The sequence below is a fragment of the Cucumis sativus genome, chromosome 1, assembly GCF_000004075.3.
Source record: "Cucumis sativus cultivar 9930 chromosome 1, Cucumber_9930_V3, whole genome shotgun sequence".
NCBI lineage: Eukaryota > Viridiplantae > Streptophyta > Magnoliopsida > Cucurbitales > Cucurbitaceae > Cucumis > Cucumis sativus.
The window spans coordinates 32,724,568-32,748,008 of NC_026655.2; the positions used below are offsets into that span (position 1 = coordinate 32,724,568).

At 36.9% G+C, this 23,441-nt stretch overlaps 1 protein-coding gene across 1 annotated transcript in view; it reads right to left on the bottom strand.

Annotated features, from left to right (window-relative positions):
- LOC101216195 (vacuolar sorting protein 3) overlaps nucleotides 1–23,157 on the bottom strand; it is a 34,876-nt gene extending 11,719 nt beyond the window's left edge. The window contains exons 1-7 of the mRNA XM_011662024.2: nucleotides 21,431–23,157; nucleotides 14,455–14,730; nucleotides 11,476–11,672; nucleotides 3,138–3,279; nucleotides 1,456–1,728; nucleotides 1,276–1,348; nucleotides 167–215 (exon numbers count right to left, since the gene is read on the bottom strand). Coding sequence (XP_011660326.1) covers nucleotides 167–215; nucleotides 1,276–1,348; nucleotides 1,456–1,728; nucleotides 3,138–3,279; nucleotides 11,476–11,672; nucleotides 14,455–14,730; nucleotides 21,431–22,594 — 2,174 coding nt within the window. The 5' untranslated portion in view covers nucleotides 22,595–23,157. The remainder of the gene's footprint in view (nucleotides 1–166; nucleotides 216–1,275; nucleotides 1,349–1,455; nucleotides 1,729–3,137; nucleotides 3,280–11,475; nucleotides 11,673–14,454; nucleotides 14,731–21,430) is intronic.
- Nucleotides 23,158–23,441: the final 284 nt, after the last annotated feature.

Below are 23,441 nucleotides of genomic sequence, written 5' to 3' on the forward strand. Positions count from 1 at the left end.
CCATCAAACACTTCCCATCAACAACTCTAAATAGAATATGAACCGAAGAGAAAAAATTATTGATAAATTCATTGTTGGCAAAGTAGATTTATGGATGTTTGATGTCTCATGAGAAGAAAGAAAGAAAGCGAATATGGAAATAAAATGAAGTCAATTTAAGACGCACCTTTGAAGCATTTCTACCTTCTTGGAATCAATAGCCCTTATTATTTCATCTGAAATTGAGGGGAAAAGGCTTAAACTATTAGTATGTGAATAAGAAACATAAAAATTTAAATATGCAAATAAATGAACTGTAGAAGAGTGGTCTCAGCAGGCGGGGAGCTGACTTAAGAATGTTCTCTGTTTAGTACTCCTGTTCCTGTCTTTTGTATCCCTCGTGCAAATTAAAATATTCAAATCTAATTTTGGGTGATGCTTCACCTCTCTTCAGTTCAATATGCAAATGAATGTGGAGGTGGTTTTCCTATGTCCCATGTTTTCTTAATCAAAGTACAGTTTCTCGTAATATTAACTAAGAAAATGCAACTGCTTCAACTGGAGTCTGGATAAGGCTACCTTCTCTATCTCCTCATGTTTTCCAGAGAGGACTTCTGACAGATTTGCCACCCTGATTTATCCAATCATAAGTAGGCTTCTAGTTTCCTGTAGCTACTAACTCCCACGTACGAAGAATGGCGAAGACTTGAGGGAGTTTGGGTTTAGGCTTCCTCTGGGTCTCAGGTTCTGGGACATGGAACTTTCCAGCCAAGGGATTGCAGAAGGAATTACAACAAAGCAGTTCTTTCTCAAGCATCTTCCACAAGGGTGCATACTCCAATTTTATCTAATTCAAAAAATTCCCTCAAGCCTTCTAATCCTTCTAATCCTTCTAATCCTTCCAATTTCTTTTATAAAGGGAGATGACCTCTTTATTAATATAATAATAATGAGACAAAAGCTCATAGTACAAGAGAATTATACAATGAGCATGTAACCATAGACCAGGAGGTTCACCTGGACATCTCAACTAGGTTGATACTCCCATAGCACAAGTTAAAAACCAAAATAAGGGAGTAATGTCCAAAGGCAAAACAAAAACCAAAAGAAGTACAGAGAAATAAAAAGAAATACAAATACAAATAAAAAGACTAAAAGATTTATTTCCTAAATGCTAGAAGAATCTAAACCATGAAAATTTATTCTGCTCAAATTGGACAAAATTTGAAATGAAGAAGGTTGAGAAAAAATTTTGGCAAACGAAAAAACATGACTGACTTTAATCTTGCAAAATACCTGGTGATAATTGAGATTGTCTCTTTTCTGATGTCAAAATCTGAATGGCAAAATGCTGGTTGATGTCTGCAATCTGTTACAAGAATACAATTAAAATCAGCGAAGTATTGCACCACAGTCCACATCTCGACATTCCTTGAAAATCTTCAAATTCCACAGAACAGTAAAGCTGGCACATACCCATCCGAGGTGCTGAAGAACTAATGCTTGATCAGATGACTCCTCAAGAATCTTTGATGCTTCTGCTGCAGCCACTTCCTTACCAGATATATCCCGAACATTGCTATCCATAGTACTCTCATCCATAGAAGAGTCCATCAAAAGGCGGGATGGATAATTTCTCCCCAAGATACGCCAAATTGCAAGAGCCTTTGAGCTCATCCCTTTACTAGCATAAAGGAAAGCAAGTGTACGCAAATGTCCAGAGTCCTCTAATAAAGTTTCCAACTCCTCCTGCACCGCCGATTGAAGTTGTCTGTTTTACAATGCATAGGACCACTAAGGTTCTGCAATTACCACATCCTCTAGTAGCATATTTCAAACCATATCTATCTTGAAGTCATAGTTAAAATAAATGAACTGTTCAAAGGATTAATAAATTAAAATTTTCAAACAGCATTTAGTTTGATTGCAAGTTTTCACATACTCAGTGATTTGCCAACTCATACAATTTCAAATACAGAATTTTTTCTCTTAGAGGAACCTTCATGCTTAGTTTTCATGCTAGAAAACTAAACTATAAGTACTTTTGTAGATACTCCGCTTTCTTGATTGACTTGATTTTTTTCAAGTAACAACTTTTGGTAGGAAGGGGACGCCTAGTCCCTTTAATTATTGGGTTGTACCTTTCTTCTTGGTTGGTTTAGAATCAAGTGATCTATTTCTTTAAAAAAAAAAAAAAATAATCAAATCAAATCAAATTGCAAAAACCACCCTGAATATTGGCGGTAAGTAAGGATCAACCTAGTTGAGATGTCTAGGTGCGCATTTTGATTCTTTGGTCTCTTTGTTTGCTCCCATTGTATAACGCTATTGTACTTTAAGTTTTTTATCATTAATATAAAGGCCGGTTTCCGTTTAAAAAAACCACCATGAAGTATAGAGGTAGTTTACAATGCAATTATGTAACTGTTTGGCTCCTTAAACTTTTATATTTCTAAAGTTTGCAAGTTTGGGGCCCAATTTTAACACTTCAAACTTTGAAAGTTCAAATTTTGTCATTATATGTTTGAGGGTCCAATTCTACAATTATGCTAGTCTCAGGGTCCAATTTTGTCAACCTCGTTGAGATGTTTGGGTACACCTTATTCTTAGGCCTTTTTGTTCTATGCTCTTTGTATAATTCTCTTCTTCTTTGAGCATTAGTCTCATTTCTATCTTTAATGAGATGACTTGTTTCCCTTTCACAAAATATAAGTTTAGGGGTTCAATTTTTTACAAATGAAAGTTAGAGGGTGTAGTTGTACTGCAATACTTCAAGGGTGGGTTTTGCAATTTGCCCCAAAAGAAAAGAATCGTGCTGAATCTGTTTTCTATTATGGCCGATATGTTGTATCTCAATGTACCGGAACATATTCACGTGAACATTTCCATGTTCCATGTTCACGTGAACATGGAATAGTAAACTACCAATTAGCAATTCTTGTGTCCATGTTCACATGGTAAAAAAGAGATAACATAACATATAAAAAACGTCTTCTTCTTTCTTCTTCTGTTCTTTTTATTTTTTTATTTTTGGAAGGAAATGATACAAAAAATGTTTTCTTAAATATAACCAAATCAAACATAATAAGTAAAAATATGACAGAACACATGTACACATTATTATAAAAAAGTTAACACAACAAAAGGGAACCGCATACCACAACGCAACTGTTTTCTGAAGATGCCAGTTTTTCCATCTTGTCAACAGAATTTAAAGTTCTATACAGGCACATTAAAAGAGTGTCAACTCCCTCTCTAACAGCTGATATCAATTCTTTATCGCGGGAAGCCTCCAAATACCTATATTGACAGATAAGGATATTACCTTTTTTTGTCAGAGTGAGATAAACAAAACTTATTACTGAATTTGCAAAAAGTAATGGCCATAGTTTTATTGAGAAAAGTAGGTATTGCTACTAACCATGTAGATGATCATCTTAATAATTAATGAAGAAGTTAGCTACAGCAGTGAAAATTTAAAGCTCTTTTGTACTTTGACCATTAGTCTCATTTCATTGCATTAATGAAAAGACTTCTTTTCGTTTAAAAATATAAATATTTGTTGAAAATAATTGTACTAGGGTATTTGAGTGATCTTTATATCCTTGTTTATTTGCTTTTTTGTCGAGTTGTGGATGCTTCTTTGATTGCCAACGAAATCATTGTTGATCAAACCAACTGCAGAAAACAGGGGATCATGATCAAGCTTGATATAGAGAAGGCTTTTGACAAGGTTGACTGGGATTTCTTGAATGTGATTCTAAAAATCAAAGGATTTGGAAAGACACAGAGGAAGATGGATTAATTGTTGCATCTCAACAACATGCTTTTCGATCATAATCAATGGTTGTCCAAAAGGAAAAATCAAATCCACCAGAGGGCTAAAACAAGGAGATCCTCTCTCCCCTTTCCTTTTCGTTATTGTCATGGATTGTTTTAGTAGAATGATGATTGAGGCACATGATGTCCACCTTATCAAAGGCATCTATATTGGTAGGGAGTCCTGACCCATACAAGATCTTCATTTGGCTAATGACACCATTCTCTTCAACGAAAACGAAAACTCAATTCAGAATCTTTTTGGCCTTGTAAGATTTTTTAAGAGGCTTCAGGCTTAAATATCAATCACCAAAAACCAGAAATTACTGGAATAAACATGAATCAGGATGACATGGATTTGATTGCTTCAAATTATGGATTCAAGGTTGGCCATTGGCCTGGAACCTACTTGAGACTTCCCTTATTTGTTAAACAACGGTCAGCTTCCTTTTGGAACCCCATCATTGAGAAAATTGAAAACGATCACCAAAAATCAAAGTTACTGGAATAAACACGAATCAGGAGGACATGGATGTATCAGCCTTTAATGATTGAAAAAAGATTACACTCATGGAGTCAATCAAGCATATCCAAGGGCGGCCAGCTCACACTGCTACAGGCCACTTTGTCTAGTCTTCCAATATATTACCTTTCCCTCTACAAAATGCCAAGCAAGGTGATTGCAGCAATAGAACAAATATACAGATCTTTCCTATGGAAAGGCAGACCAGACAAAGCTGGAATGAACCTTGACAGATGGGAAAAGATTATCAAGTCACACACACATGGAGGTCTTGGAATTCAAAGCATAAATTATAAAATAAATAAGGCTCTTCTTGCAAAATGGATTTGACGCTATCAACATGAAAAGAAATGCTCTCCGGAAAGAAGTCATCAACACCAAATATAGTGCAACTCCTCATTCTCATTGGCCTAACACTTCTTTCCCCGACAATATCAAAGGTCCGTGGAGATCCATTCTACATCAACTTGGCCTTCTAAAGAGAAAAACAATCAAGGTGGGGAACAGTAACTGCACATCCTTTTGGTAAGATAGTTGGATTAACATCACCCTCTCATCTACCTTCCCGCAACCCTACAACCTGACTAACAACAAGCTTGCCTCTATGAGTAACTGCTGGGATGAGCACATGGATGGTTTATCTCTTAGGAGAATTTTTTTTTGAAACGGAGACAAACTTTTTTATTAATAATAGTAAGAGCTCAATGGACAAGAGAATTATACAATGAGCTAAACAAAGAAGTCCAAACAAGCGAAAAAAGAAGAATAATAGGGATCAGAAGGTGCACCCGGACAACTCAACTAGGTTGACACCCCCTTAGTACCAAAACATCATATCCCTTTAAAACTAGCTTTGATGAACAATTTGAAGATTGGCTTTGATGAACCTCCTTGCGTCTATTAAACCTACTCATTCGAGAGACAAGAAATGGTTCTTTCTCTACCAAAACTCTGACCATGGATCTTGACAACGATGGAGACACTAGCATTTCTTCTCTATTCAAGGCTATATGGACTGACTTCTACAAAAAAGTCAACTTTTTATTGTTGAAAATTGGTCATAATGCAATCAACACTAATGATAAAATCCAGAGAAGATGTCGACACATTGCATTATCTCCTCAATGTTGTCACTCTGCTTCAGGGACTATGGAACAGCTAACCATCTTTTCATTCATTTCCAATTTGCTAAGCTTTTCTGGATGGAAATCATCACTTCCTTTGGTTTGTCAACCCCTTTCCCATGTGACATCCAAAACCTTCTTACATATATGCTCTATGTCACCCCTTCAACAAACTGATGTAGAACATCCTCCTTTCTTGATATTTCTTGAAGTTCTTTAGTATTTCTTTAGCTAATTCTTGAGTATCTTGAATTACCATTCTTGTATCTTAAGATTAGTTATTTAAATCTTGTGTATCTTGAGTTAGTCATAAATAACTAACTCAACTTCAAGTTAGTTCTATAATAACTAACTTCTAACAACTCTTGTAAACTTCCAGCCTATAAAAAGGCTTCTCCACTCATTAGTGAAAATATCATAAGTATTATTCATAAAAATTCCTAAGCTTTGCAATTACTGCATCAATTGGTATCAGAGCGTGATCCTAGCTCACCCTTCCCTAAAAAACTTAGATCTTACCACTCACAACCATGGACGTGGAAGCCTCCTTTAACCAACGCTTGCAGTTGGTAGAACAAGTTGTTGAAGAACTTCAGAAAGGACAATCAGATATACAGCAATCCCTAGTAGATTTGACCAATTTTTTTACCCAATTTCATGCCCAACCTTTAGAAGAAGCAATCCAACCCCCAAGGAACCCAATTGCAACAAACCAAGAAAGGCAAGAAAGACCAAGAAACCCAATTGCAAACCAAGAAGGACCAAGAAATCAACCTATTCACATCCACGATAACCAGCTATATGGGAACAACCTACCTGGATATTTGTTAGAAGATTCCGACTTTTCCGATTAAGATAGCTTGCTGAACATTCATCAAAAACCACAACAAGGACTTGGGTTTCGACCGAATTTTCAAGATCAAGAAATACGTATGAAAGTAAATCTTCCAACCTTCAATGGTTGAATGGACGTGGAGAAGTTTCTCAATTGGATAAAGAACGTGAAGAATTTTTTCGACTATGCCAATACACCGAACACAAGAAGGTTCGATTAGTTGCTCTCAAACTTCAAGGTGGCGCAAGTGCTTTGTGGGATCAATTACAAAACAAATAGACAATTATTCGGTAAACAACCAATAAGAAGTTGGCCAAAGGTGTAAGAAAAGATTCCTACCCATCTACTACCAGCAACTACTTTACAATCAGTGTGAACAGTGCCACCAAGGCTCACAAAACATCATGGATTATACAGAAGAATTCTATAGACTTAGCGCCTGAAATAATCCTCCCGAAACCGAACACCAACAAATTTCCAGGTTTATCCATGGTCTACAAGATAAGATTAAAGATATTATAAACTTACATCCTTTAACTTTTCTTTCAGATGCCATCTCCTTAGCTTCCAAGATTGAAGACAGTAAAGAAATCAAGAAAACCAAGATTTCTCAAAGAAAGAATAATTGGGACAAACAGTAGAGAGCAAACTCAACTACTTCATTTAGAACCTTTCAACAAGGAAGTTCCTCCACATCTTCACAGCTTGCTAAGAAAGATGAAAACCCACCAAACTAGGTGAGAATACCACAAAGAAGGTTGACAACGTTTATAACCGTCCTACTTTGGGTAAATGTTTCAAGTGTGGACAACAAGGACACCTCTCCAACGAGTGCCCTCAAAGAAGAACTTCGACAATTGAAGAAGGACAAGAAGGATACTCGGATGACTCAAATGACAACATCTATGAGATTTTAACACTGGATGAAGGAGATCAACTATCTTGTGTAGTTCAGAGAATTCTTTTCACCCCTACGGCTGAACAAATACCTCAAAGGAATTCCCTCTTTTGAACAAGATGCACCATTAACGGTAAAGTGTGTCAAGTTATCATTGATAGTGGTAGTAGTGAAAACTTAGTGTCTAAAAAACTAGTTTCTGCCTTAAATTTGAAAACTGGCCCACACCCAAATCCATATAAGGTTAGTTGGATAAAGAAAGGGGGAGAAGCTATTGTTAGTGAGGTTTGTACTATTTCTTTATCAATAGGACAGCACTATAAAAACCAAATTATATGTGATGTTCTTGATATGGATGCTTGCCACATCCTTTTAGGAAGACCTTGGCAATATGACACAGATTACATTCATAGAGGTACAGCTAACACTATTGAGTTTGATTGGATGAGTTGTCGTGTAGTTCTTTTACCTATAGGCAGCTTCAGTTAAACAAAACCTAACCCTAATAAAGGAAAACAACTTTTTCTATATTTAAGGGTAAGGAGTTCCTGCCATCAAGTTCAACACCTATCTTAGCCTTTGTTATTAAAGGAAACAACACTACACCTTCTGAAAATCATTTACCAAGTGAGATAACAAACCTTCTAGCTAAATTCTCAAAAAGCATAGAACCAACTACTTCACTGCCACCTCTTAGAAATATACAGCACACTATAGACTTAATGCCCGGTAGTACCTTACCTAATCTACCACATTACCGAATGAACCCTAGGGAGTACAAAATCTTACATGAACAAATAGAAGAACTCCTTAGTAAAGGTCATATCCAACCTAGCCTAAGTCCTTTGCTATTCCAGCTTTACTTGCTCCCAAAAAAGATGGCAGCTGGAGACTTTGTATGGATAGTAGAGCTATAAATAAAATAACAGTCAAATATAGGTTTCCCATACCTCGTTTATCCGACCTCCTTGATCAATTAGGTAAAGCTTCCATCTTTTCCAAAGTAGATCTTAAGAGTGGCTACCACCAAATTAGAATTAAACCAGGGGATGAGTGGAAAACAGCCTTTAAAACCAATGAAGGGTTGTTTGAATGGTTAGTTATGCCCTTTGGTCTCTCTAATGCCCCTAGCACCTCTATGAGATTAATGAACCAAATCCTACAATCTTTTTTGAATAAATTCATTGTGGTATACTTTGATGACATACTCATCTATAGCTCCTCTAAGGAAGATCACCTAAAACACATCTATCTACTTTTTACAGCCTTACAAGAAAATGAATTACAAATTAACCTAAAAAATGTGAATTTGCTATAGTGTTCATTTTCTTGGACTTATCATAAGTTGTGATGGTATTTCTGTTGATTCTAAAAAGATTGACTCTATTAGTTCTTGGCTACCACCAAAAAATCCAAAAGATATTCAATGCCTTTAAGTTTTAGCCTCTTTTTATAGAAGAAGGTTCATCAAGAACTTCAACACCATTGCAGCACCTTTAACAAACTGTTTAAAGAAAGGCAGTTTTCAATGGGAAAAGTAGAAGAAAACAGCTTCTGTCAATTAAAATTAGCTTTAGCTAGCCCCCTGTTTTAAAACTTCCAAACTTTGATAAACCATTTGAAGTCATTGTAGATGCTTTGGGTTTAGGTATAGGAGCTGTCTTTAGTCAAGAAGGTCACCCTTTAGAGTATTTTAGTGAAAAACTAAGTACTTCTAGATAAAATTGGAGTACCTATGAACAGGAGTTGTATGCCCTTGTGCGTGCTCTAAAACAATGGAAACAATATCTACTTGCTAATACTTTTATCTTACTTACTGACCACCTCCCTTTCAAATTTCTGAATTCCCAAATCAGTAGAATGCATGCTCGTTGGTTACAGTTCTTGCAAAGATTCAACTTTGTAATTAAACATACTTTAGGTAAGTCTAATAAGGTTGTTGATGCTCTCAGCCGAAAAGGTACACTTCTCACCACCCTCCAATCTCAAATAATTGCCTTTGATCACCTTCCTACATTGTACCCAACTAACACTAATTTTAGAAGTATTTGGAAAAATTACTCTAACCATAAACCTTGTAAATATTACCACATTGTTAATAATTTTCTCTTCAAAGGTGATGTTTTGTGTGTTCCTCATACATCTTTAAGGGAAGCAATAATTAAAGAAGCACACTCTAGTGGATTAGCAAGACATTTTGGCCGAGACAAAACTTTGGCTGCGATTAGCTCTAAATTCTTTTGACCACAACTCAATAGGGATGTTACTAACTTCATCAAAAGATGCTCTATTTGCCAAACAGCTAAAGGTAATACTTAAAATACAGGTTTGTACACTCCTTTACCTGTTCCTTCTACTATTTGGGAGGATTTATCTATGGATTTTGTGTTGGGTTTACCTAGAATGCAAAGGGGTCATGATTCTGTTTTTGTAGTAGTAGATCGCTTTAGTAAAATGACCCATTTCAACCCTTGTAAAAAGACTTCTGATGCTTTGAATATAGCTAACTTGTTTTTTTGAGAAATTGTTAGATTACATTGAATCCCTAAAAATATAGTGTCGGATCGAGATGCAAAGTTTTTTAGTCACTTTTGGAGATCCCTGTGGAAGAAATTCGATACCAACCTTCTGTTTAGTACTGCCACCCACCCACAAACTTACGACCAAACAGAAGTGACCAACTGAGCTCTTGGAGACCTCATTTGGTGTCTTAGTGGGGACAAGCCTAAACAATGGGACTTAGCTTTACCCCAAGCAGAATTTGCCTTAAACAACATGGCAAACCACTAAACAGGGCAAGTCCCCATTTGAGGTTGTATATACTAGTCTTCCTCAAGTCACTTTTGATTTAGCTAATCTACCCTCTATTGTTAATGTCAATATGGAGGCTGAAGCAATGGCTGAACGTATTTCCAAGCTACACCAAGAAGTCCAGAGTCATCTAGAGCTTGCTAATGACTCCTACAAAACAGCCGCCAACTCTCACAAATGCTTTAAGGAATATCAAGTGGGTGACCTAGTTATGGTGTACCTTAAAAAATCAAGACTACTTGCTGGTCATCATTCCAAAATGACCAACAAGAGAATGGGTCCATTTCAAATATTGGAAAGACTTGGCCCCAATGCTTACCGAGTAGATCTCCCAGCAAACATGAGAATCAGCCAATCTTTCAATGTTGCTAGATTGTCACCTTACTATACACCAGATTCCTTCTCTTTAGCTCCTTAATCTTCACTCGAGGTTGAATTTTATCCTAGGGGAGGGGTTTGATGTAGAACATCCTCCTTTCTTGATGTTTCTTGAAGTTCTTTAGTATTTCTTTAGTTAATTCTTGAGTACCTTGAATTAACATTCTTGTATCTTAAGATTGGTTATCTAAATCTTGTGTATCTTGAGTTAGTCATAAATAACTAACTCAACTCCAAGTTTAACTTCTAACAACTCCTGTAAACTTCCAACCTATAAAAAGGCTTCTCCACTCATTAATGAAAATATCAGAAGTATTATTCATAAAAATTCCTAAGGTTTGCAATTACTGCATCACAAACACAAGAAGATTATGTTGTGACATCAAATTCAAGCTTTTCTATAGACTATTTGGACAGAAAGAAACAATCATATGTTCAAGATAAGAAGAAGTCATTTGATGCTTTTTGGGAACAATCTACTTAGCCATGACTTGGTGCAAATGTTCTCTTTTTCAATTTGTATGATCTCACGTCTCTCATATCATCCTCCCCCCCCCCCCCCCCCCCCCCCCCATTTTCATTTATCAATGAGTAATTTCTTATAGGAAAAAACACATGATTTTAGAAGGAAGAAAATTGAAGGTACAGTTCTGTTTTTGAAAATTAAGCTTATGCCACAACTCCTACCTATAGTTTTCTTGATTTACAACTACTTTTTAAATATGTTTTCAAAACTCAAGCCAAGATTTTAAAACTAAGAAACGTAGTTTTCAAAAACTTGATTTTATTTTTGAAGTTCAGCTTAGAATTGAAATATATGATTTAATAAATGTGGAAACCTTACCAAAAAGTTGGAATGATTGAAAGCAAGCATAAATTGTATGAAAACAAGCCTACTATTCAAAAATAGAAAAGTAAAAAAATAATGGTCATTAAATAGGGGCTAAATAAATCGCAAAATCAAACTTTGGACCCAGAAATAGCACAATCCAATCCTCATCATATGTTGTTGCAAAAATAAAAGAAATTAAAACAGAAAAGTCCACACTGATATAAATATCTATAAACAATCTTGCCTAAAAAAATCAGTTAAAAATAATATAAATACCTGATAATATGCTTTACAGCCGACTCCAACAAATCTGACCTACTCGGTGGATTCAAGAGAAAATCATCGTTTACAGCAGTTTCTACTCCTACTTTTTTAAGAAATGTGGCTCTCTGGATGGCAAGCAAACCATCGTCTATAACATCTTCAAAGGGAGCAGGGGGTGGATGCATTGCCCAGTACCGATTTCTGGGAATCTGAAAGTTCGAAATTTAAAAAATAGAACTACAATATTGAAACTGTATGCTCTTTCTAGAGAAAAGACACAAATAAATAATTTGAAACTAATTTGAACCCTCAAATTGTGCGGCTAGAAATAAAATGGGCAACCAAAAAATTCGCATTTAGAATCCAAAGCAACAAAAAAGTTACCAAAATCGACAAATTAAATACTTCTATTCCTGAGTCATTTGGATGGAAATCAGACTTTTTTATCTTGTGATGCAAGACATTGGTCTTTGGTTTCCTCCGGGAGGATCTCCATTAATTCCCTTTTCTGAGCATTTAATTATTGCATCCCCAAGGTTGAAGAAGCTAATCAGGGCTTGTGGAAATCCCAAAGTCACAAGCACAGCACATAACCATCCTTGTATGGGTAATGTTTTTTGGTACACTCAATTCATCTCTACTTTTCAACACAAACTTCAGGAGCATTGTTTATCTCCATCCACCTGCCCTTTGAGTATGGCTCATGGTGAAGACTTGCAGCATTTGTTTTTTCATTGTCATTTTTCACAATCCTCCTAGTGGTGGCTATTCTCTTATTTTCAGCTTCATTGGGTTCTTGGCTCATTTGGGGAGAGCACCATCCAGATTTTGTTTGGCCAACACTTGGCTCATTTTTTTTAAAAGGAGACAAACTTCTTTATTAATGATAAAATCTCATCTGAATTAGCAAAACATGAAAGTCATATCGTGGAACACTAAAGGCATCCTAAATAAATCAAACAATTAGCCTTGAAAGAACTACTGAAGTTGACTTATCTAGATGTTCTAATTCAGGAGACAAAAACAAGAGACTATTGACAACTCCTTAATTAAGGCTCTATGGAGTTCGAAGGACATTGGCTGGTGGTGTTATATTGAATCAACTGGTAGATCTGGAGGAATGTTGACTATGTGGAATGAACGTAAATACCTGTGACTAAAATCATTAAAGGAAGATACGTTCTCTCGTTTAAATGCAATACTATTTGCAAGAAGCCTTGTTAACATAATAAAGAAAGCTTGCCGGAAGCTTTGGCAAATGAAGAAGACAAGGATGAGCAGCCAGATTTGGCGTCAAAGAGTAGTACCCAAAAATGGTTGCTGGAAGCTGACCTGAAACTATATAGGAGGGAGGAAAGAAACCTTATTCAGAAAAGAAAATTAAACCGGATGGAATTAGGAGATGTGAACATCAAGTCTTTTCATCAGTTTCAAGCCGCAAGTCTTTTTATCAGTTTCAAGCCGCCAAAAATAAAGAGTCTAAAGTTTTTTTGCAGAGAGTAGAGAATTGGTTAGACAGCTTCAAGGGGGGCCTCATCTTAATAAGACTGCACAGTTTCTTTGATGGAATGCAGTCAAAGCCTTATTGGCCGTTTTGTGGTTTGGAAGAAACCAAGGACTTTTCACAACAAATCTCTCAATTGGGATGATTTTTTTAAAAATGTTCATTGAAATGCCTCCTCGTGGTGCATTCTTTCTAAGGAATTCAACATGTGGTGCGACATAATTATAGTGCAGAAGAAAGGAAAGCCCTTGTTGAGCTAGTTAGCTATATAAAGAGCATTGGGTCCATGATGCAGCAGTGTGATACTCTGATAGCTGATGCTTTGTGGGAAACAGTTCCTGCTGAAGGATTGCCCATGTGTAGCCTTTATTTTGAGATTGTATTTTTAGGCCTTCCCTATTGTTTCTTGCTGTTTTTTCTGGTCCCATATTGTTTTCTGGACCATTGTATCAAGCTGGATGTTTTATTATTGTATCTTTGTTGGGTTTTTTATGTTTTTACTCGGTATATAATGCTTGGCGCTATGGGGTGTTGAGATATTCGAGTGTGCCTCTTGATCCCTCTAGGACTCCCTTGACTATAACTTCTTTATTACTCCCTTTGTATAAATCTCTTGTACTTTGAGTTCAAATTAATAAAGAGGTTTTGTCTCCGTTTCAAAAAAGATAAAATCTTAAAGTACAAGAGGTATATACATTGAGAATACTAAAGAAGCCTAAAGAGTGAAAAGCTAGGGGCATCGGAAGGTGCACCTGAACGTCTCAACTACAGTGACACCCTCTTGGCACCAAAACATCATATCCCAAATATAAGACTGAATAAAACAGGGAAAATAAATGAGTTCGCCAACACTTGGTTCTTTGATCTCAACTTTTATGGTCAAATGCAGTTAAAGCTCTTCATTTAAGATTTGGTTCGAACGAAATCAGCAGTTTGTCCATAGTAAATCATTTTGTTGGATTGATCGTTTGGGATCGGCCCATCTCCATTCTTCTCTTTGTGTTCTCTATCTAAGTCTTTTTCTAGTTATTCTATCCAAGATATTTGTTTGAATTGGAGTGTTTTTATCTTACCTGTTTAAGTTTTGTATTTTCTTTAAACTTTCGTTTTATGTTTCATTCATATCTTGTATTTTGAACATTAGTCTCTTTTCACTATATCGCAATAAGTCTTGGTTTCCTTTTCTTTTTTCGATATTCGTGAGTGTCTGGACCAGCTTACGCGCAACTCGACTAATCTCACAGAACAATCTGCTTGACTTTGTTTCCTTTTTTAAAAAGTTAAATATACGAAAGAGTAAGCATTCTCAGACCAGTCACATGTAAAAATTTATCCCTACCATTCTCAATATCTTCATACAGTCCAACATAAAAGTTGAGCTGCAGAACATTTTTCCAACAAGTTTCTTTTACTGGGTTGACAGCATCATCAAGTTATTGGTCAATAGGCATGATGCAAAAAAATTAAGAATTAACACGAGAAAGTACCAGTAGGGACCAACGATTTGGGTCCTTCATCACAAATGGGAATATTTCAGAAGGCTGCATTGTCTCAGATTGCAAAAAGTGATTTACCGCTTCCTCAAATTGCAAGTCAAAAAGCAAGAGAAAACCAATTTGAGCATGAACAAAGTATAGCATCTCCTTGGACATTTCACCTGCACACTCTAGGTCCTCAGCCAAAGAGATGGCTTCCTTAAAGTTCTTCCTTCTCAGCAAATCTTTAATTTGTTCATCACAAGGCAATTTTTGATAGCACATAACCTGATGATTATCAAGCCAAGCAATAAAAATTAACACAAATAACAATTTAGAACTAGCTGAGCATCTAGAATGAATTATATAAACATCAGTCATGAAGCCATTATAGCAAGCCAAGCATTCTCAGTAGGCGCCACTATATACTAAAACAAAAAAGACAATCACATACCTTACATGAATATAGTTTCTTACGGATCATAATATTTATATTAGTTCCACTGCTCCTCTTCAACAATCACTAGTCTGAACCTTAGTTTTTTTTATTTTTTTATTTTATTTTTAGAAAAATAAATACACTGTTTCTCCAAAATTGAATTTAAAAGAACTTTTTTTTAACACAGATAGAATTAAACCACACAAGAGTTCATCTTCATCATACAAACATTCTCACTAATAGCAGAGGAAAACCACAGGGGCACATCAAAAGAAAAAATCTCATCATCTTCAGAGTGCAAAGACAAGGGTCACCGAAGACAAAAACCAAAAGACCCCAAACCATCGCTGCACAAACAAGTGAATGCACCACTCACCAAACCAATCAAAGGACTGCACCCCAGCCAAGACAGCCAAATACACAATCACATCCACCAGCCCTGCAAGCTCAGACAAATCAGAGTTCTGACCACGACAAGCGAAAATGAGCTCACTACAATTGAACTCAACAATCACAAGGAGAGGAAGATCCCCCTGAACGACTAACCTATCCAAGATGGTCAACAGACACTTACTCAACGCAAGCGCTTCAAAATTTTTGATAGCCCGCCTCAAAGACACCTTTTTTTTTATATTCATGAGTGTCTAGGCCAGCTTGACTAATCTCACGGACAACTCGCCTGACCATACAACATTTGGGTGTCAAGGAACTCGTAGGAAATTAATTCCTAGGTAGGTGGCCACCATAGATTAAATCCATGACCTCTTAGTTTATTATTGATTTGGCACTGTCTTCTTTTTTACCACTAGGCCAGCCCATGATTGTTTACCTCGACAACACTTTTTTCGCAACCGACAAGAACAGGAGACCCCGCAGAGTCACGCACTAACCAACCAATACCACCATAGCCAGCAGAATCCACCCAAGACGCATCGAAATAAAGCTTCCAAGCTCTAACAACAGGCAGAGACCAACACAAGTGACTCAGTGGACTCTCCTTCTAACAAGCGGGGAACAAACCGAAACCCGTAACCGAAACCCGTCACTATGCACTCAGACACGATGTAATAGGACATTTCGATCCAGTACAACCCCACTAGACCTTATCAGGTTCCAAAGGTTACAAACGCACGGTAGGAGAATAGCAGTCATCTCTCGATTTGAACTCGAAAACTTCTTTAAAACCCTATCCCGACAAGGAATTTGGTTAAAAAGAAGTTGGAACCTTCATTAAACAAGGAATTTGGTTACAATGAAAAGAAGGTATAAAGGAGATTTCAAGACGAACATTTCTCATCTAAATTGTAAATCTTGTCATCCATGGTTATAAAAGAGTTTGGCAATGATTAATCAAGCCATAGCACATCCTATCTCCATACGAGAGAACTCTTCATAAACTAGTTCCAAGTTCTCTCGACTAAATTCCAATGCTGTCTTATTGGTTGAGTAGAAGAAAACTCCTCGAGAACTATAGGTTTACATTTTCATTGGCTCAATAAGAATATTAATGCAAGGAACTAGAAGTGGTGATTTTCAAGGAAAGACTATGAGAAACATCTAACTCTAGTATTTATTTTACTCATGCCAGATTAAAGAACTTAAAGTGTTGTCAGCTTAATTGTATTAAAAGCAATAAACATGAAAAACTAGGCTTACATGGAAACCTGGGTACCAGGAGAAAAACCACGATATTGTTACTTTTACTATTTTATGATGGATTACAAAAGTACAATGAAGGAGATTAAATAGAATACATAAAGATTAAAGAAAGACAAAAAAAAATGTTTATAGTAAAACTTTCCATAAATAACTTTTTCGATAAACACCCTAAGGGCCAACCCCACAAATTCTAACACTCCCCTCCAAGTTGGGACATAAATATCGATGAGGTCCGACTTGCTAACACAAAAATCGAAGTTTGGTCTGAGAAGCCCTCTGGTGAGAACATCAGCAACCTGTTGGCTCGAAGGGATGTACGGAATGCATATGCTCCAACTATCAAATATTTCTTTGATGAAATGCCGATCAATCTCAACATGTTTAGTTCTATCATGTTGAATCGGGTTGTTAGCAATACTAATAGTGGCTTTATTATCACAAAAAAGCTTCAATGTGTCTCACATTCCTTATGAAGATCAGACATAACTTCCTACAGTCAAATTTTCTCACATATTCCCAAACTCATAGCTCAGTATTCGGCCTCAGCGTTGCTCCTGGCCACAAGAGTTTGCTTCTTACTCCTCCAAGTTACAAGATTGCCGCAAACAAAGGTACAATAAACGAAGATACACTTTTTGACAATGACAAAGCCTGCCCAGTCCGAGTCAGTATGTGTCTCAATGGTCTTTCTATCTGTCTTTCTAAACACCAACCCTTTACCAGGTGTCATTTTCAAGTACCTCAAAATTCTGTTGACAACTTCCATGTGTTCCTCATAGAAAAGGAAACATTCACAGAAAAGGAAACATCAGGACGACGAAAAATAGTACCTTGGTTTCGGTTTGTTAACCACAAGGCGCTGATATTGTTATTTATCAACTGATACTTGATCATCAGAGTTATCAGAGTTTCCTAGCTTATAGTTGAATTCAATAGAAGCGTTAGCAAGACGACATACCAACATACCTGTCTCCGTCAACAAATCAAGGGTGTATTTTCTTTGAGACACGGATATGCCTTCTTTAGATTTGGCCACCTTCATTCGAAGGAAATATTTCAGATTTTCCAAATCCTTGTTTTCAAGTTTACCACTCATTCTTTGCTTTAGTTAACTGATTTTTGTCTGATCATCTCCAGACAAAACAATATCATCCACATAAACTATCAAAACTGTCATTTTCCCTGTCTTGAAAACCTTTGTAAATAAAGTATGATCAGAGTGCCCCTGACTGTACCCTTGGGACTTGACAAAGGTAATAAATCTGTCAAACCATGCTTTGGATGACGTTTTCAGACCATATAGGAATTTTCTGGAGTTCACACACCTGTTGACCAAACTAAGCTTCAAATCCAGGCAAGGGGCTCATGTAGACTTTCTCCACCAGGTCTCCATTCAGAAGAGCATTCTTAAGATCCAACTGGTATAGAGGCCAATCTTTGTTCACAACAACATATAGAAGGACTCTAACAGTATTCAACTTAGCAACTGGAGAAAAGTTTCTGAATAATCAACACCATAGGTTTGAGTAAATTCCTTTGCAACTAACCTTGCCTTGTGTCTGTCAAGAGTTCATCTGCTTTGTATTTGAGAGATAACATCCATTTGCATCCCACAGTTTTGTATCCTTTGGGCATAGCATAAATCTCCCAACCTTTATTCTTTTCAAGAGCCTTTATTTCTTCCATGACAGCATTCTTCCATTCAGGACGCTTTAAAGCAGTGTACATATTTTTTTGTTTCATGGTAGAGTCAGACTTGCTGTAAAAGCTCTGAACTATGAAGAGATATTATCATAAGAAACATAATTGCAAATGGAATGTGTAGTATAGTGTTGATTTTATGGAATTAATCTATATTTCATTCATTATTTAATAGAGATACAAACCTATATATAACCATAGAGAAATACACTTAAGGAAATAATATCAAATAATATCTCCTAAGAATAATCTAATTATATTAATACCCTCCCTCAAACTCAAGGTTGAAATCACAAACTTGAGTTTGCTAAGAACTAAGAAAAGAAACAATATATCTAGAATAGAATAAAAAACCCGAAGAACAAACAGACAAAGAACTTCTAGGTTAAAACAAACCCACGAAAAACTTCCGGGATAGAAACATAGATCCTCGTATAGAGATCTATAACAGAACCTAGGAAGAACGAAACAAGAACTTCGGGGGGCAAAATGAAAGAGCAAAACTGAAGCAAAGTAGAATCAAAGCTGGACGAAAACAGGGTCGGAATTGGACAGAAGTGTTTTGTCGGATCAAAATGGAACCGAACGAACTAAACTAGAGCAAGTCAGAATCAGATTAAACGGGAAATCTGGGGAGAACATAACGGAAACTGAACTGAATGGAGCAGAGAGGCTTAGCGGATCTGAACAAAAACAGAAACGAGGCGTCGTTGGATCTGGGCTTCGATCTAAACTTTGAAGGCAGACATGAAGGATGGGTCTGAACGAAATTAGACAGATCTGGAACAGATTGGAGGCAGACGCGAGGATCTGAGGACATGGGGTTTCATGGTTTTGTTGGGACAGCGTAAGGAGATGGAGCAACGGTAACGAAACGCAGCGGCGAGCGGAGCTTCTTGGACGACGGAAAAAACTGAAACTCTTCGGCTGGGCGTTCGGCTTCAACTGACAGAGGTTCAATCGGTTGCTTGGCTAACGGAAAAACAAGAGGTCGGACGAAGAACTATGAAGGAGATGGCCGCCGCAGACGCTAGTGAAAAACGAATGGGGTTTCTGGGGTTTGGATGGTGGCAGATTTGAACAGCAATGAGTGACAAAGGGAAGGTGCAACGACAACGGCAAATTTGCAGATCTAAGGGGCGGCTTCAGCTAATGGGAGATGATTCTGCCTCCGTTGATGAATGATCAACGGAGGCAGAGATCAAACGGGATGTGGAGGCTAGAATTCAATAAGGCAAAAACCCTAGAACTCTGATACCATGTTGATTTTATGGAATTAATCTATATTTCATTCATTATTTAATAGAGATACAAACCTATATATAACCATAGAGAAATACACTTAAGGAAATAATATCAAATAATATCTCCTAAGAATAATCTAATTATATTAATATATAGAACCTAGTACCTTTTCTCAGAGCAATGGGAATATCAAGAGAGGGATTATATTCATCAAGTTTCCCTGTATAACCCTGTTCAGCTTCATTATTACTGGTTCCTGCTCTGACCTCCCTTAATCTCATCACCATTGTTCTTTTCTTCCACATTTTCAAAACCAGCAACAACAGACATGTCATTCTTACTGATCTTTATTACTCGTACAAGGTTGTTTTGGACCGGAGCCAACGGCTGACTAGTAGGGGACCCAACATTTTTTTGAGATTCCTCTTGTAATACATTTTCCAAAAAACTTGGTTTGTGGGTAGGACTATGGGATGAGGATCGAAGTCAGGCACAGTACTAGAAGTTAGTTCAATAAACTCTAAGGTGTTGTTAGACTCTTCACTCACACTCTCCCCCTGAAGATGGCTAGCAGGAAAGTAGGGTCGGTTCTCACAAAAAGTAACATCCATAGTGACGAAGTATTTCTTGAACGACAAGTGAAAACATTCATAACTGCGTCGATCAAGGGGATACCCAACAAACACACATGCCTAAGCCCGAGGGGTAAATTTGGTCTGATTAGGGCTGAAATTATGAACATAAGCAGTACACCCAAACGCACGAAGGGGAAACTCAGAAATTAGCTGCATAGTAACTTATGGGCTACTTGAAGGTTGTGCTAGGGGCATTCAAGCTTTTGAGGATTTCCAGTATCCACTAATTGAAAAAGTGTAAGAGTGGTTCAGCACAACAAGTCTTTCAAACACACCAACTTATTTCATGTCCTTTCTTAAAATACAAAGTGGAGGGGCTAAGCTTTTCATGAAACAAAGATTTGAAATTCTTGTGGCATCAACATGAAGGAGATGGGAACATTTAATTCTTCAATTTCACAAATTTTATTCATTAATTGAGATTTGTAGACATATGAAGGAAAGTACGCCTCAGTCACCACAAGTTAAGATCTAATTTTGTTTCACAAATCTTTAAAAATTGTCCTGCAATGTGTAGTTCTGATTGGTATTTAAAAGGCTTCAGGGGCTGTTATTTCTGCATTACCTTGAAGATGTTTCACTTTTATTTACACACACATACATGCATAAACACACACACATACATATATATACAACTGAAAAAATACTAGTACCAGAAGCTGGCCCAGTGATAAAACAATCACTTTCATTTTTACTAAACTATAAAGCCCTGTCAACAAAATTTCTGAATCCACCACTGCTCACAAAGGACCATGCGTCAAAAGACTCCCTATGAACTCCTTTGAAGATTCAACTATTTGTCTCCTCCAAATATCTCACAAGTCACAACAAAGTGCACAGCCCAACGTGCTATAAAAAAAACTTCAAAAAAAAAAAACTTTCTTAGTCAAAAAGATGGAACAGCAGAAACTCGTATATCTTCAAGGACAGAGAGAAATGTTTGAACAGGTTCCTTGATTATTTATCTTCTTTGGCTCTCCTTGGTGTAAATTTGTAAAATTCCTGCCTGCTTTTGCAACTATTTATAGCCTATCTTGTGTGTGTGCTTCAATTTCCTTTGGATAGGAATGGTTTTCTCCCTACTTTTCTAATTTCATCTCATCAATGAATTCTCACCTAATATACATATTCTTTCTCTAGTTCCACAAAATCCAACATGTTACTCAGTATTTGTCCACACATTGATCTGTTTTATGTAAAACAGTTACAACATATATTGACCTAGTGAATTTCTTACTTCTGTTGTATCGCAGGTCTTCGCATTGCAAGACAAAATAAAATTTGTTAGAATTAATAAAAGGGCATATACCTTGTTAGTCACAGCAACGGCAATAACATCTCCACTACCATCTTCCTCATCCGAAACAATGCAAGGCTCAGTTCTGTTTCCATTAAAAGTAATAGTTTGAATACAGCTACCAGTATTCCTATGATATAACTTCAGCTGACCACTACTTGCAACAACCACATACGTAGATATCTCAGCAACAGATTTTGGAATATCATGAAACACGAGACTCCCACCCATAGGTTGACCATAAGCGTTAACAGTAATCCCTACCCTATCTACCAATAGTAGCACTTTACACTCTTTCCGCAACAACTTAAGGCATGGAGGACTGGATAACTCTGGTAATTTGAATATTAAACTACTCTCTCCTGTAACACATGAAAAAAGATAATAGCCACTAGCTGTACCAACAATTATTGAATCATTGAGCCACACCATTGTTGAAAATCCTTCTTTACACTGTAACTCCTTCAAAATTAGAAGGGACTCAATGGGATCATTTGTATTTCGATCACTTCTGCCAGTTCGATGACCCAAAACAACTTCAAATAAAATCAACCTTTTACCAACTAGAGCTGCAAAAACGAAATCACTTTCTTCACGCGGCGATTCTGATTCCTTAATTTTCAAGCCATTTGTTCGCATACCACTTCCTAGTCTCTGCAGAAGCCTTTGACTAGGGCTAACAAATCCAGAATTATTATCCACACTCCCATACAGACTAGAAAACTCAGACTCGCTGCTCCTAATTCGTTTCGCAATCAAAGAAACTCCTTTCAAACCCGCCAACCTCTTCACTGGCAGTGAAAGAAGCGAATCAACAATATACAAAAACCCATCGGAACAAAGTACTAAAACCTTTCCAATTCCACGGAGTACATGCAAACAGACAATTGAGGAAACGCTAACCGCAACAGTCCTCAGAAGTGAAAGTCCCTCCGATGGAGAGGTAATTCTGGGAGTATCCAAGCTGGCAGTTTCGGAATCTAGAGCGGTAGAACTTGAATATTTCGGAGTTACAGAGAACAAGACAAGTGCCCCAGATTTAGTTCCGGCGTATATTAAGGTCTCGGAATCAGAGACGGGGGAGACGGCGAGAGATCTAATTGAAGTGCGAAAATGAGTGGATATATCGAACTCCTCACCGAGTGGTTCAAGAACAGCCCTTTCGGGCTTGGCCATTGGGTGGGTGAGAAGTAAATTGATCCCCCAGATTGCTAATTGAGAAACGCCATCAATGGATGAAGATGAAGATGGAACGAAAGTAGCTTAACTGAACTGGTAATGTAGTTTGATCGGAACTTCGGGCGATCTTTGGTCAGTAAAATTGGCAAAATTTCATCTCGACTTTAAGGCCCCTTTCTAGAGATTTAGGACAAACTGACTTTGAATGAAAAGTCCATTTTGTCCTTAATGAAATTGTACTTCACCCTAACCGCAAACAAAACTTAACAAAATCATTGGATGATTTTCTCCTTCAACGTATCCGCGAACCCTTCTCCTTCAACAAGTCGGCAAAACGGTGAACGTCTGTAATATCAACAACCGTGAGATAATTTCCCAGTCCACGCATTTTAAGTAATCCATCGTTTGTTCATTTTCTTCTTGTTGTTTTTTCCATCTCCGATGACTTCCATTTCAAACTCATTTTTCCTTTCCACCTTTTTCAAGCTCTTTTTGTGACCTCCATTTCAAACTTCTACATACAAAAACCCATCATTTTCACCTACCATTTTTCCCACCTCTCCATCTCCATCCCCCTCCCATTGCATTTTCTTTGTAGATAATATGAACCACTATTCTCTATTTTCTTTAATTTATTTACATTTCTCTTTTATGTCTTTTACTTGAATCATGAGTGATGTCTTGTCTTTTTGTTCAATAGATTTACGTCTTTTGATCTCGCTATTGGTAGTTCATTACTATGGGTTATGTGAAGGAGATTTTTATTGTTTTGTAATTTTTGTTTTCCATGACTATCTAATTGTAAGGAAATTGCAACATATTTTAAGGATCTCTGCATTATCTC